Source organism: Saccopteryx leptura, chromosome X (genome assembly GCF_036850995.1).
Source record: "Saccopteryx leptura isolate mSacLep1 chromosome X, mSacLep1_pri_phased_curated, whole genome shotgun sequence".
Classification (NCBI taxonomy): Eukaryota; Metazoa; Chordata; class Mammalia; order Chiroptera; family Emballonuridae; genus Saccopteryx; species Saccopteryx leptura.
This window is the reverse complement of record NC_089516.1, coordinates 38957984-38972452: the sequence shown is the minus strand read 5'-3', so window position 1 is coordinate 38972452 and position 14469 is coordinate 38957984. Positions and strand designations below refer to the sequence as shown.

The 14469-nt window shown below is 48.0% G+C and overlaps 2 protein-coding genes across 3 annotated transcripts in view; one reads left to right on the top strand and one right to left on the bottom strand.

Annotated features, from left to right (window-relative positions):
* Nucleotides 1–211: 211 nt before the first annotated feature.
* TSR2 (TSR2 ribosome maturation factor) lies at nt 212–5074 on the top strand. Of its 2 annotated transcripts, XM_066356144.1 has the most exons (5): nt 212–346; nt 503–593; nt 3152–3243; nt 3808–3978; nt 4221–5074. In XM_066356144.1, exons 1-5 carry the CDS (start codon nt 263–265, stop codon nt 4368–4370), a joined length of 588 nt encoding a protein of 195 aa, XP_066212241.1. In that variant the 5' UTR covers nt 212–262; the 3' UTR covers nt 4371–5074. The 2 variants fall into 2 exon arrangements, with proteins under 2 accessions (XP_066212241.1, XP_066212242.1); XM_066356145.1 differs by lacking the exons at nt 212–346; nt 503–593 and adding an exon at nt 2196–2298.
* Nucleotides 5075–5247: 173 nt separating this feature from the next.
* The window catches only part of FGD1 (FYVE, RhoGEF and PH domain containing 1), a 41264-nt gene continuing 32042 nt past the window's right edge, over nt 5248–14469 (bottom strand). Inside the window, exons 12-18 of the mRNA XM_066356143.1 lie at nt 14322–14401; nt 9286–9316; nt 8687–8788; nt 8203–8328; nt 7865–8026; nt 6709–6852; nt 5248–6163 (exon numbers count right to left, since the gene is read on the bottom strand). Coding sequence (XP_066212240.1) covers nt 5858–6163; nt 6709–6852; nt 7865–8026; nt 8203–8328; nt 8687–8788; nt 9286–9316; nt 14322–14401 — 951 coding nt within the window. The 3' untranslated portion in view covers nt 5248–5857. The remainder of the gene's footprint in view (nt 6164–6708; nt 6853–7864; nt 8027–8202; nt 8329–8686; nt 8789–9285; nt 9317–14321; nt 14402–14469) is intronic.

The following is a 14469-nucleotide window of genomic DNA, read 5'->3' as shown; positions in this document are numbered from 1 at the left end:
GTAGTACACACAGCGCGGAACCCAGAAGTTCAGAACCCGTGGCTGCCCGCGTCGTTCACGTCTGACGTCCTTTGATTTAATGGTTGCACGCGAGTAACCGCGGCGGTGTCATCCATTGCTCTAATAGACTTTTCTATTGCTCTAGCCTTGCTGCCAGGTCTGCGCAAAGACGAATCTGTATCCTGTCTCCGCTTTAGACTCATTCTGCCTGGCCCTTGCTGTATTTATTGGTCCGCCCCGGCATCACGTGGTCCGCGGCCAGATGATGGCGGGCGCTGGGGAAGATTCGAGAGCGCTCTTCGGAGCTGGCGTCCGGGCGGCCCTGGACGCCTGGCCCGCCTTGCAGGTGAGCGGGGCCGTGGCTGAGAATAGTGAGGGCCTGGAGCAGAATGGGAGCTGGCCGAGATCGGCGCTTACGGCTCGGCGGGCTGCGCGGCTGACTCCTACGTCAGCCCAGGCAGGCTGTGGGGCTGACGTGGTCGGCTTGGGCCTGTGTTCACAGATCGCTGTGGAGAACGGCTTCGGGGGCGTTCACAGCAAGGAGAAGGCCGAGTGGCTAGGGGGGGCCGTGGAGGAGTACTTCTTCCGCAATGGTGAGTGAATGCGTGTGTTGGGGGTCGTAGGGTGAAGGACGCGGGGAGCGGGAGGCAGGGGCTGGAGCGTCCGCGCCTCCCCCTCAGCGACAATCGGTTGGGACTTGGGGACGAGGTGGAATGAATACAGGCTTTGGAGTCAGAATCCTGAGTTCAGATGCCTTATGGACCGGTCTCACTCATGGTATCACTCTGGACAAGACATTTTATCTCCCTGAGGTTCAGTTTCCTAATTCCTAAAATGGGTATAAAAGCAGCCACCCCACCGCTGTTTAGTAGATGCGTAATGTGAGTTACGCCATGTTACTTAGAAATTTTCTGCAGCCACTTTCATAGAGAAGTAGCAGGTGCCTGACCAGGTGGTGGCGCAGTGGATAGAGCATCGGACTGGGATGCGTAGGACCTAGGTTCGAGACCCCGAGGTCGCCATTTTGAGCGCGGGCTCATCTGGTTTGAGCAAAGCTCACCAGCTTGGACCCAGGGTCACTGGCTCGAGCAAGGGGTTACTCGGTCTGCTGTAGCCCCACGGTCAAGGCACATATGAGAGAGCAGTCAATGAACAATTAAGGTGTCGCAGTGAAAAACTGATGATTGATGCTTATCTCTCTCCGTTCCTGTCTGTCTGTCCCTATCTATCCCTCTCTCTGACTCTCTGTCCCTGAAAAAAAAAAAAGTAGCAGGTGAAATTAATGTTACTCAACACAATGTAGCCAAAATATTTCAACATGTAATCAGTATAGACATTATTAATGATATGTTTCATTGTTTCAAAAATCTTCTGGGCATTTTATACTGTTAGCACATCTCATTTTGGTCTAGCCACGTTTTAAGTGCTCAATAACCACATTTAGCTATTTGAACAACAGAGATCTACACCTTAGATGTGATGAGGGTTATATAAGAAGGAGGGGCTCTGAGTATTTACAGAATCCTTCGTTCAGTTTTTTAGTCTTGGAGATAGCATTAGGCAGAAACCTTTTTCTCAAGGAAGTTTAAAATCTATAAGGCATCCAAAAAATAAATAAGCATTTACATGCAGTGTGGTAGGTGTTCTAATAAAGAGTACCTCAGGGTGCTTGGGTAACATGAGACTTGGGAGGAGGCTTCTTTTGGAGATTGTTAGGGGAGATGGTGATTGAACTGTCTCAAGGGATTAGAAGGAGTTCACTAGGTGCAGGAGGTAGGGAAAGCAATATTCAAATATGTTCTGTGGTATGAACCTTACCATTGGAAAGTGGCATGGTACTAAGTATTGGAAATAAGAGACAGTGGGTCCTTGTGCACACGCTCATAGGTGTGTGGAGAAGAGGACTGGTAGAGTGAAACTTGGGGTGGGAAGGCCCCTGGAAAAAGGGTAGGATGTGGAAGGCCTTACATGCCTTTGATTTTGTCCCCTAGGCCAGCATTTACCAAAATGCATGCTATGAAAGAGTAGTTCTGTGAGATGGTCAGTGAAGAAAAAACTTTCCCAGTGAAATTATGTAAGAAAAGCTCATTTTCTCCAGCTCCTACTTAAGAGTCACAATAGTCATTAACATAGTAAAGGCTTGGATAAGGCTAAGAACTACTAAAAAGAAGCCAATTTGCCTTTGTTTCCCATTAGCTTTCTAAGATAGATTCCTGTAAAACCCAGCAGGACGGTTATCTCTCAAAAGCACAATATGAACACTGCAGTAGTGAGAAAAAATCATTGGCAGGTTTTAAGGTGAGTAATATGGGATTTGCTGGCCAGAAAGTTCAGAAAGTAATCAATATGGAGCATGAACTGGAGAAGGACAGACTGATAAGGAAGCTGTTTCTGTCTAGAAAATGATGAGCCTGAACTAGGGCCATGGTGGTAGTCATGGGAAAGACGGGGTGAATTAGGGACTTGGGAGATTGTTTGGCCCTAGAGGGGGAAGGAAAAGGAGTCAGGTTTTTGATATGAGTGGCTGGGTGGATTAAGTGCCTTACATGGAACAGAGGATGAAAAGTATGTTTGGAGGGTAAGGTCATGAGTCTGGCTTTGGATATGGAGGCTCCAAGATGCCTGCGAACCAGGTGAAGCAGTCTGCGTTGGAGACAGATTGGGGGGATATTAGGTTAGAGTGGTTGGGAAAGCCAAGGGGGTGAGGTCTCCCAAAGGGAATAGGGAGTGAGAAGCTTTTTGAAAGACTTGAGTAATTCTCTAATTCAGAGAAATTCTCTAATTCGCTTACCCATAAGGTAACGGAAGCCCAGAGAGGGGAGCTTAGCTAAAGTCACACGATAGGATGTTGCTATCACGGCTATATAACATTTCATCATTGCAAGTACTTATATCCGTTTTTTTCTTATTCTATCCCACTGGTCTGTGGTCTCCTGTACCAGTGGAGCCACAGTTATGAAGGGTCTCTTCATTTAAAAAAAAGTGATGTTCAAACCTGGAATGCAGAGCAGTTCAGTGAATAAAAGGCTCCCTGTTTGGACCCTTCCCACCAACCAGATGTAGACCCAGCAAGTAGGTATTGAAGAGGAGCAGGCAGAAGTGATGAAGATGGCTTGTCTTTAACCAAAGGGCCCTATCCTTTCCTCTTCAGCTGACTTGGAGGTAGATGAGGTGGAGGACTTCCTTATGGAGCTCATGATGAACGAGTTTGATACAGTTGTGGAGGACGGAAGTCTGCCCCAGGTGAGCATGTCATGGACACAGCTGCCACCTCCTTGCTTGCACTCTTTCTGCTCACCAAGTGTCTCTTTTAGGCTAAGACTCTTGACTAACCTTTCTTTTCTTGAGTCTTGCACAAGAACCTTTTATGACTACCTGTTGCCTAGTGGAAAATTCTAGGCTTTCAAGGCCTTTCCAAACCCTGCCTCTCTTTTCTGCTGAGACATCATGCTCAGCCTGGTCTGTTCCTCATCCCAAGGCCAGGCAAGGCCAGGCACATTTGCACCCCTGCTCGGGTTAACATCCCTCTCCCTACTGGGATTGCCTTCCTTTTACATCTCCCATCTTTCAAACCCAGTTCTAGTGCCTTGTCTGTTAGGAGGCCCTCCTTCAGTGCTTCAGACCTTTACCCGAGTCCTTCCTATGGATGTGTTTCTTTCATTAGTGAACTCCATGGGGGAGGAAAGAGCCCCATTCTCTTCCGGAAAATTCCAAACCCTTTCCAACTCTTGATGCAAACATGGGCTGTTGTACTCTATTTTCTAGGTTCTCTAGAGAATCCAAGCTGTTTGAATATTGTTTTGGTAGGTGAGCCAGCAGCTGAAGACCATGTTCCACCACTTCCAGAGGGGCGACAAGGCCGCTCTGAAGGAGATGACCGCCCACATCACGCAAAAAAAGCGCAGGGTTAAAGCCACCGCACATTCGACAGCCAAAGAGGCAGATGAGGATGATGTGGACAGCGTGGAGGAGATGGAGGTGAAAGGGGTGTTCCTTGGGTGGGGAGGTGTAGATATTTTCAGTTTTCTGGGATATCAGCTACTTTCATAGGGAAATGGTAGGGGTGGAGTGGTGGTGGTGGTGTTTATGTTATCCAGAGGGGCAGGGAACTTTCCTGAGGGCACACAGCCAATCGTTGCCAGGCTGAGAGGAGAGCCCGGGTCTCCCAGTGGCCACAGCTGATAGGCGTTATCTTTAGTTCTTTTGTGTTTCTCTTCTAGGTCACAGCTCCCACTGATGGGGCAGCTGCTGCTGGGGCAGCTACCGCTGGGGCCTGCCCCCAGCCTGAACCCTCTGGTCCGGATTCCCAGACTATCAAGGAAGAGGATATTGTGGAGGACGGCTGGACCATTGTCCGGAGAAAGAAATGAGCGGGGCTGGAAACGGTTTGGGCCCATGTTTGCCGGTGGTTTTGAGGTTTTTTTGGAGGATTTTGGACCTTTGGTCTGGTTACCCCATCTCCACCCTCTCCCTATTCTGTCTAGCTCTCTCCAGGGGAAGAGCCCTAGGGTCCTTGCTGTTGGGATGGTGGGACCTTGTTCAGTGTACCCCCTTGGGCCGGAAGTTCCTGTCTGATTGATGAGGCCTGGTTTCCCAGTGCAGTGCCTTGAGTGCAGTCTGTGTGAAGAGACCGGGGTGAGTGCGTATGACTGGAGAAGTCGAATGCTGGTTGACAGATTTACGAAGGGAGAGGACCAGCAGCACCAGTATTTCTGCTGGGTCAGAAATGGTGCGACGAACATGTCACTGGACGAGAGATTCATTGACAATGTGAACGAAAGTAGCCGTGTTACCTCTCCTGCTTCCTGCTTCCGTGCTGTGCATGCATGCACAACCCCCTGTACCAGCTCTGTGCCCCTGTCCACACATTGGAACCTCCCAGGAACACTCCCTTCCTGCAGCCCAGCTTCCAGACTCGGGTTCTCTGAGGAAGTCGAAGACCTTGGCTAGGTGGTGAACTTGGGGGGCCTGGGCTGTTTTCTGTCTCCTCCAGCCTCATTCCGGACTCTATGCTGTTCCCTCCAAGTCCAGGGATGAGGTTTAAGACCCGAATAAATAATACCTTAATGTTTAATCTGTTGTTTGATCTGTTTTAAGTAGCCTTGGAATCATTCTTCTGGGAGCTGAGATTTGGAGCTCAGCAAGGGGGCAGTTTCTGGGCCCAGCCTAGCAGTCTGGTAACTGAACAAACAAACAGATGGACGAGTGGAGCACACAGTGCCCTGAAAAGTTTCCATAAGCCTGAAATAAACTGTATTTTTCTTTAAAAAAAACAACAACAAAACAGAACCAAGAGTATCCATTGTTCTCCCCTTTGTTCCCCTGTCCTGCCCGGTGGCCCTGCCATGGGTCTGGACGATAAAATACTGGGGAGCCGTGCGGCTCCGTTGAAGCTGTAAGCCATGGAGAGGCAGGAAGATCCCGTCACTGCCCCGCTTGGCATCATACACGTGAAGACCTGGCTGAGGAAGCAGGGCTGGGGTGGACTCAGTGGAAGAACTGGCACTTGAATCCAGGTCTCTGCCTCTGGTGCTTTGGGGGAATCGGGTGGAGGCAGGCTCTGTAGGGTGTGGAGGGGGCGGGGGAAACCTGGCCTAGTCCAGGCAGGTCCAGCAACAGCTCCCACCCTCCCTGGGGACAGGGATTAAAAAAAATTAATATTACTGTAGGAATCTTTTAAAAGCCCAGGTTTTGTGAAAAGATGAGTTAAAAAAACCCAAGACCCAGCATTCTGGATTGAAAGTGCCCATGATGGGAGTTCAAGTATTGACTGAGCTGGGAGGGAGGGTGCTGGGGACCCCAATCGGACATGGCCACCTAGAGTGTGGGCAGGGGGCCCCAGTTCCCCCCAAACCCTCTAGGTTTTGTCTTGGGTCTGGGGAGCTTCAGAGGGTTCAGCAGTGGCTCCTGAAGCCGCCACCTGTGCCTCCTCCATCTCCCTGTCCTCAGACAGTGTGGGCCCTGGGCAGAACGTGTCCCCACGGCCCGCCCGGCCCAGCACGGCCATCCAGCGCCGCTGCAGCTCCTCTGTCTCAGGGCTGAAATACCAGCTCAAGTGGCTCTGGGTGATTTTGAACACGTGCCGTCTGTCAGGCCGCTCCCCTGCCTCGGGAGGCCCCACCTCAAAGCCAATGAGGGGCAGGCTGCGCTGGGCTTTCACATCCTGGGGAAAGGACAGAACCAGGGTCACCTGGGGGCTGGGTTTCTCACTGGTTTTTCATTTGAGAACCCCCTCTTTTCCTTCCCCTACTCAAGAACCTTCCAAGGCTCCACTGATAGCAACAGGAAAATGTCTGAACTGGGGCTAGGACAGCCTGGGTTCAAATACCTGTTGCCTCCCACATGCAAAAGCAGTGTAGTCTCTTCAGTGTACTGTATACCAAATAATGTTTTCAGGCCTCCGTCGAGGCTGCTGCTCCCATTTTCATGTTCTTCCCCATCCAAATTGGATCTAGCAGTACCCATCTGCACTCTGGCTTCCTCCAGGAAGCTAGCCCCCTCCCCAACTCGCCCCTTTTCCCTACATACATTGGCCCCAAATCACTCCTTGTTCCTAGCCAGTCTCTGTCTCCCAAGAGTGGGGATTCTGATTTCTGCCTAGGCTCACCCAGTCCCCCAAGGCCAAGGAGAGGTCAAGGACAGAAGTGGGAGGGAGATGGCCTGGTCTTACTAGGTGGCTGAAAGGACCCAAAGGAATAGGATGCGTACCTGAGGGGCTCCATAGATGTACAGCACCAAGGGTTCATTTTCAGGGACCACAAACCATGCCTTGTGCCAGCCTTTCCCGCCCTTCTCCATGTAGTGCAGGAAGCTGCAGATGACGCTGTTCTCCGCAGCCACTGAGGCCTGTTTCTATGGCCAGAGACAGGAGGCATCATTGTTGATAATCGAGGCCTAGCCTGGCTCCTCTGGGCTTTAATACCCCTTCAGTGTAGGTATTGCTATGCCCATACTTCAGATGAGCATGCTGAAGCTCAGCTGGCAGTAGTGACTGGCCCAGGGTCTCCATGAGTCAGGCCATTGGCTGCTACCTCTTAAGAGTAGGTGGGAGGGCTGTATGCCAGTCAGGCATTCTTCCATCAGTCCATTTATTCCTCAAGTCATTTACACCTCATCTTTTTTAATTTTTTGTCACATCCATTACCTATACTCAGCAAGAGACAACCTCGTATTGTAGTAAGGGGGTGGGTGGTGGGTAAGGCAGACTGGCTCAGAATCCCTGTTCCAGGTGGAAATGTTTTGACTTAGAAGGAAAATATAGAGAGCTATTCTAAGGATTAAATGAATTAATAGATGCAAAGTGCTTAGAATAGTGCCTGGCACAGAGTGAGAGTTCTTTAAATGTTAAATAAAATAAATATCTCAGTTTGGTTAAGAAACAAAACCAAAACGTGCCTGACCCTAGAAAGATAGGAGGCATAGAGTTAGTGGTAATCTAGTGGGTAGAAGAAATAGGATGTTTTTATTTTTGTTTATATTGACTAATTTTCTTCAGTTCACATGTCCTACTTTGTAATAAGAAAAGATGATTTATTAATTAAAATCACATGCAAGCTCTCCACTCACTGGCTGTGAAACTTGGGTAAATAACCCCCTGGGCCTCAGTTTCCTCCTTTGTAAAACGGATAGTAATAGCATGCATAGATTAGTTACTCTGAAGATTAAATGTCTAAAGCACTTAAGTGAAAGTACTGGCTTTCATTCACTCTTGCATGCATTTTACTCCAAGCCTGGATCACTTGTTCAGTGGATGCACATGGCACCGTACGGTTAGGAGATACCCAGGCCTCAGCCACACTGGGTGGGTGGTGGGAGCCCATGTGGTTGGTGTGTGAGGGTTAGTGGTCATAGGCCTGGCTCTTACCTCCAGGATGGACCTCCGGCGCTGGGGTGTATGCTGGCTGCAAGCTGGGCTACTCCCAGGTACCCCGTGCAAGGCCACATAGCAGTCAGTGCACACACGGTTGGAGCGGTTGTTGTCATAGATGAGACGGGCCCGGAACTCGGAGCACTTCCCACAAACCACCTGGAGTGGCAAGTGGGCAAGAGATGCCTGATTCCGGAAGGCCTTCCTTTTCAGTGTACCAACTCCCACAGTGGACTCACGGCCTCTCCCCATTCGGACCATGCCCTCTCAGAAGTGGGCCTTCAGGCTGCCAGCCAGTCCCCTCCCTAGCTCTGCCCCTGCCTTCCAACACTCACATGCCCGCAGGCCTTGCAGTGGTGCCTGCGCTTGGTGATGGAATTGAAGGGCTCCTGGCAGCGCATGCACATGGTGACTTCCTTTTCTCGAATGGGTGTAGGTGCCCGCTTCCCAAGATCCATGTTCTGGAGAGAGGGCCAGGTCCCAGGTCAGAGACAGCTGCTCCAGCCCAGTGCAGCCAACCCTTGCTCCTGCCCCAAGACCTGGATCATCACTGCGAGGCAGCAGACACATTCGGAAGACCTGCCTCTGAGTCCTGGCTCTATCCCTACCTCGTGCTACGGAAGACAAGTAATTTCTATTTTCTGGGCGTCCATTTCCCCTTTGATTGCTCTATGACACCCTACTAACAGAGGACTGCTTCTGAAGTCATGCACTGCCTCTTTGGTCTTTACTCTCTGGGAAGGGGAGAGGACGTGGCAAGGTAAGGCAGGGACTTGGAAGCCCAGTGTAGAGGGAGAGGGTGAGGGTGGGAACTCTTACTGGAGAATTAGGGGGTGTGTCTTCATCTTCCCTGTTTGTTGAGTTCAATAGTTTGAACGTCTCTAGCGTCTGTTCGTGCTTCAGAAGGGTAGAGTTGATGGCCTGGGGAGGAGGTGTAGAAATGAGAGGTCAGATCACACTACAACCCACCCACTTCCACCCTCACCTCATTTTCCTATGATCTAGCCTGGAGTCAGAAATTTGGGTTCTACGCACAGCTCTGCCCCTCGGTAGGTATATAACCTTGAGCAAGTCTCTTCCTATATCCAGGCCTCGGTTCTTATATTTGTGAAATGGGGGAGCGAGATCAGTGGCTAAAGAATCTCAGAAGGCCTTCCTAGTCACTGTCTTTAAGATTTTATAGGGCTTAACTCACTGGAGTTACAGTCTAAGAGGAGCCAGCTCTCTAAAGCAAGAACTTGTGAGTTTCTGCTTAACGTCTATACCTCAGTGAGCTTATCTGCAAAATGGGGGTGGTAAACTTTGCTGTCCAGGCCCCTAATGGTTAGAAGTGAGTTTTACGGGAGAGTTCACCATCCCCGTGGGAGACCTGTTAATATTCTGCCAGCACCCTACCACAATGCCTTCTTGGATGTTACCTGGACCCAGTCTTTCTTCTCCTCCTCAGTCCTTGGGAGCAAAAAAAAGAAAGATATTGGGTTAGGCAGCCAAGCAAAAGCAATTGGAGTGGTAAAGAGCAGACGTTTTGGAGTTGGACAGATTTGGTTTGACCCTCTATGCTTTCACTTATAACTCATGTGACTTTACGTACATCATTTAACCCATCTGAACTTATTAATTCAATAGTTACTAATACCTTCCAGACTCAGTGCTAGGAACTTGGGCCTCAGAGAGGACCCTACCCTCTAGGAGCTCATGGTATATGTGTGCGGCAGGAAGACGGGGACGATACAGGAGCATCAGTACTGTGACAGAGTGAAAATCAGGCTGAGGGGTCCAGAAGAAGAGACATGCCTAGGTTGGAGTTTGGGTGGGGGCTGCTATGGGATGGATCCCTCAGGGAGGTGCTGAATCTCAGGTAGAGTGGTAAAGGTGAGCTGTATGTAGAAGTGTGGAACTTACAATAAACTATAAATAGTACCCTCTTGCTGGAATGTCAAGTTTGAGAAAGGAGGCAGTTTATTTTTCTTCATTTGTAAAATGGAGATGATAATTATTAGTCTGGGCCTGACCAGGCGGTGGCGCAGTGGATAGAGCATCGGACTGGGATGCAGAGGACCAGGTTCGAGACCCCGAGGTCACCAGCTTGAGCGTGGGCTCATCTGGTTTGAGCAAAAAAAAAGCCCACCAGCTTGAACCCAAGGTTGCTGGCTCCAGCAAGGGGTTACTCAGTCTGCTGAAGGCCCACGGTCAAGGCACATATGAGAAAGCAATCAATGAACAACTAAGGTGTTGCAATGCGCAATGAAAAACTAATGATTGATGCTTCTCATCTCTCTCTGTTCCTGTCTGTCCCTGTCTATCCCTCTCTCTGACTCACTCTCTGTCTCTGTAAAAGATAAAAAAATAAAAAAATAAAAAAAAATTAAAAAAAAATTATTAGTCTGGGTTGTTCTGAGCAGTGACTGAGGCAACATGTATGTGCCTGGCATAATCCCTGGTACACTATATGGTCAATTAGTGTGAATTTCCCCTTCCCTTCGCCTTTCTTCCCCAACTTTCCTGTCCTTCCTGCAGTTTTCAAGAACTCCGTCCTGGTTGCAGCCCCATCTACTACTCACTAGGAACTGGGTCCAGCCTCTTGGCTGGTTCCCTCCTGGTCGCTTCTAATCCCTTTCACATCCACACTCCAGACATCAAAAGTATGTTTTCAGTATGAAAGTCTGACTATAACCTTAGCACCACTTCATGAAAAATTTAGGATGTGGGCTACAAGTATGTCCATTGCAATGCTATTTATTCTAGTGAAAAACTGGAAGAATCCTAAGTGTCTGACAACAGGTAAAAAAAAAAAGAAGGTACATCACATTCACACTCTAAAAAGTACAAAGTTATTTATAATCTGTTAAGTGAAAACATGTAAAATACACACAGCATTCCATTTTTGATTAAAAAAATGACATGAGTGTTTACATTTGTCAAAACTCATTCATGGTACAATTAAGGTTTATGCATTTCACTGTATGAAAATTTTGCCTCAAGAATAGGAGGGGACCTAAAACAAATATTGAACTTTAGTAATGATATGTACCCCAAAGTCTTTAGGGGTGAGGTAAGCAATGTCTGCAACTGACTTTGAAATGCATTAAAGAGAATCAGATGTATTGGTAGGTAGAGGCCCTGGCTGGTTGGCTCAGCGGTAGAGCATCGGCCTGGCGTGCGGGGGACCCGGGTTCGATTCCCGGCCAGGGCACATAGGAGAAGTGCCCATTTGCTTCTCCACCCCCCCTCCTTCCTCTCTGTCTCTCTCTTCCCCTCCCGCAGCCAAGGCTCCATTGGAGCAAAGATGGCCCCGGGCGCTGGGGATGGCTCCTTGGCCTCTGCCCCAGGCGCTAGAGTGGCTCTGGTCGCGGCAGAGCGACGCCCCGGAGGGGCAGAGCATCGCCCCCTGGTGGGCAGAGCATCGCCCCTGGTGGGCGTGCCGGGTGGATCCCGGTCGGGAGCATGCGGGAGTCTGTCTGACTGTCTCCCCGTTTCCAGCTTCAGAAAAAAAAAAAAAAAAAAAGCATTAAAGAGAATCAGATGTATCGGTAGGTAGATAAAAGGATAGATTTGTGATAAAAGTAAATATAGCATACTGTTAGCACTTGCAGAACGTATACGGTAAGTTTATGGGTGTTCACTTTACAATTCTTGAAACTCTTCTGTATTTTGGAAAATTTCCATTACAAAATATGGAAAGAAAACTTTGTGTTTACATGTGTGTATACATACATGTACACACCCGCATACATAGGTGAATAGAGGAAAGGCCTCAGTGGTATCTGCCAGCACATCAGCACTGGTTCTCTCTCGGTGGTACAGTCCTAGGGAATTTTACTTTATTCTGATTGTATTATAAAAAATATTTTTTTGTTTATATTTTCTAATTTCTTTGCAGTAGAAAATATTGCTTTTGATTTTTAAGAGCCACAATACTGTTTTTGGCAAATGCATGCTGAAGTATATAGGTAGGGGTGAAATGTCATGTCTGTAATTTACTTTAAAATGGTTCAGTAAACGATAAATAGAGCAAAATGTCAATAGTTGTTGACTTTTTTTTTAAGGTGAGAAGAGGGGAGATAGTGAGGCAGACTCCCGCAAGCACTAGACTGGGATCCACTCGGTAACCCCGTCTGGGGCCAATGCTCAAGTATCGAGCTATTTTTAGCACCTGAGGCTAATGTGCTTGGACAAACTGAGCTATATTGAGCACCTGGGGCCGCACTCAAACAAATGAGCCACTGGCTGCATGTGTGGGAGAGGGAGAGGGAGAAAAACAGATGGTCGCTTCTCCTGTGTGCCCTGACCAGGAATCAAACCGGGTTAGTCTGCACGCCAGGCTGATGCTCTATCCACTGAGCAACTGGCCAGGGCGAGTTGTTGACTTCTAAGTCAGTAGTTCTAAACTCCATTGCACATGTTAAAAATTTCCTATGTTCAGGCTACACCCTATACAAATTAATCTGGGTCTCTGGGGATGGTCCCAAACATCAGGCTATTTATTTATTTATTATTTTTCTAACATCAAGTTGTTTTAAAAGCTCCACCTTAAGTGGTGGGCATATGGGTACTACTTTTCTCGATATTTAAAATTTTTCATTTTATACACACACACAAACTTTAGTGAAAGATAGAGAAGGATAGACAGGGACAGACAGGAAGGGAGAGAGATGAGAAGCATCAACTTGTTGTTGCGGCACTTTAGTTGTTCACTGATTGCTTTCTCATACGTGCATTGACTGGGGGGGGGGGGGCCTCCAGCTGAGCCAGTGACCCCTTGCTTAAGCCAGCGACCTTGAGCTCAAGCCAGCAACCTTTGGGCTCAAGCCAATGACCACGGGGTCATGTCTATGATCCCATGCTCAAGCCAGTGACCCCGCATTCTAGCTGGTGAGCCCATGCTCAAGCTGGTTTTGAATTTGGTTCGTCAGTGTCCCAGGTCAATACTCTATCCACTACACCACTGCCTGGTCAGGTCAGGCTTGTTAAATTATATTTTTAACAGCAGTATTGGTGATTGCAAAGCAAACTCTCCATGCCTTCCTTCAGCCACTAGGAGGAAACCCGACACTGAACAGGGTACCCTTCTGGGTCCAGCATCCTTCAGCAGACCCTTCTCTAGTCCTCCCAGCAGATCAATGTGTCGCAGTCATTTGACTTGTCACTCAGGCCCTCCTGGGCCCCACACCAGCCCTCCCCTATATATGCCAATTGGCTTTATTCTCCCTTTTCTGGGTGCAGTGTGCTCTGTCTCCCAGAACTTCAAACACTGTCACCCACACTGGTCTCTCTCCTGCCTCTATGCAGTCCTTGCAATGAAGGTTCTGACTCTCATTTCTCACTTCCTTGCAGCCTGTTACGAGCAGATGTTTATCTAGCCATGTTTATCCATTCTGTGGCCGTGATCATGACCTCAGAAGGCAGCATGAACTCCAATCCCAGCTCTGCTTTTTTAGCTGTAGGATCTTGGGCAAGGTGCACAACTCTTCTGTGCCTCAGTTTCCTCATTTGTAATATGGGGTAGATAGTAACAGTAGCAACTTCAAGGGTTGTTTTAAGGAGTGAACTAGACAGTTTATACTTACATTGTTTAAGTTAAAATTAAGTTAAAAGAGTCCCTGGCATAAGAGCAAGTATGTCTTCATTAAATGTGAGCTACTATTATAATTACCCAAGTACAGGATAAATAAGAAAGAAGGCTCTCTGTTAAATGGTTGGGCATTACTTTTAAATTTGTTACTATTTAAAAATTTTTTCTTATGCAAAATTTCAGGCATACAGGAAAGCTGACAGTATAGCACAAGTATATTACATATCCGCCCACTATATAAACACAAAAATTTCAAATATTTTGCTATTTTGCTTCATATATATAGGTTGATAAATCATTTAAAAATAAATTATAGATATGATACTAACTCCTCAGCACTCATTGTCAGAAAACAAGGGGATTCTCTTCTATAACCGCTCTACCAGGATCACCCCTGAGGGGGCTGGAAGTAGGTCCCCAATAGCTAATGCTCAGTTCACATTTAGATTTTCCCCACTATCTTGCTAATATATTTTTAGGGCTTTTTTTCTCAAACCAGAATCACATCTGGGATCAAGCATTGCATTTGGTACAATAAACTATTGTATTTGTGGTGGTGTTATTTATATTCAGATTAAAAAATTTTTTTTAGATTTTATTTATTGATTTTTTGGGAGAGGGGATAAGGAGAGAGAGAAAGAAATAGAGAAGGGGGGGAAGGAGAGAAGCAGGAAGCATCAACTCATAGTAGTTAGTAGTTGTTCCCTGTATGTGCCTTGACTGGGCAAGCCCAGGGGTTCGAACCTGGAGACCTCAGCAATTCCAGGTCAACGTTTGATCCACCGCACCACCACAGGTCAGGCTCTTATTCAGATTAATATCTTCACTTGGCATAGAATTCATCAGCATAACTGAAGAGAGGGTATAGGCAAGGGCAAATACCTGGCCTGGAGCTCCAGGGAGCGCTGCTTTCCTGAGACCAGGAACGTCCGAGGCAGATTGAGGTTGGAGCTTTCCTTCAGCTGAATGGAGGGAGAGAGGTTTTGTGAGGCCTACTGAGTTCCACAGGGCGCTCACCCTCTGCAAACAT

Bases quoted from the DNA above. Each gene is read 5' to 3' on its own strand.
- TSR2 (XM_066356144.1), top strand. From the start codon at position 263: ATGATGGCGGGCGCTGGGGAAGATTCGAGAGCGCTCTTCGGAGCTGGC. The intron at 347-502 runs GTGAGCGGGGCC...CTGTGTTCACAG, and splicing joins ACGCCTGGCCCGCCTTGCAG to ATCGCTGTGGAGAACGGCTT. The intron at 3,979-4,220 runs GTGAAAGGGGTG...TTTCTCTTCTAG, and splicing joins ACAGCGTGGAGGAGATGGAG to GTCACAGCTCCCACTGATGG.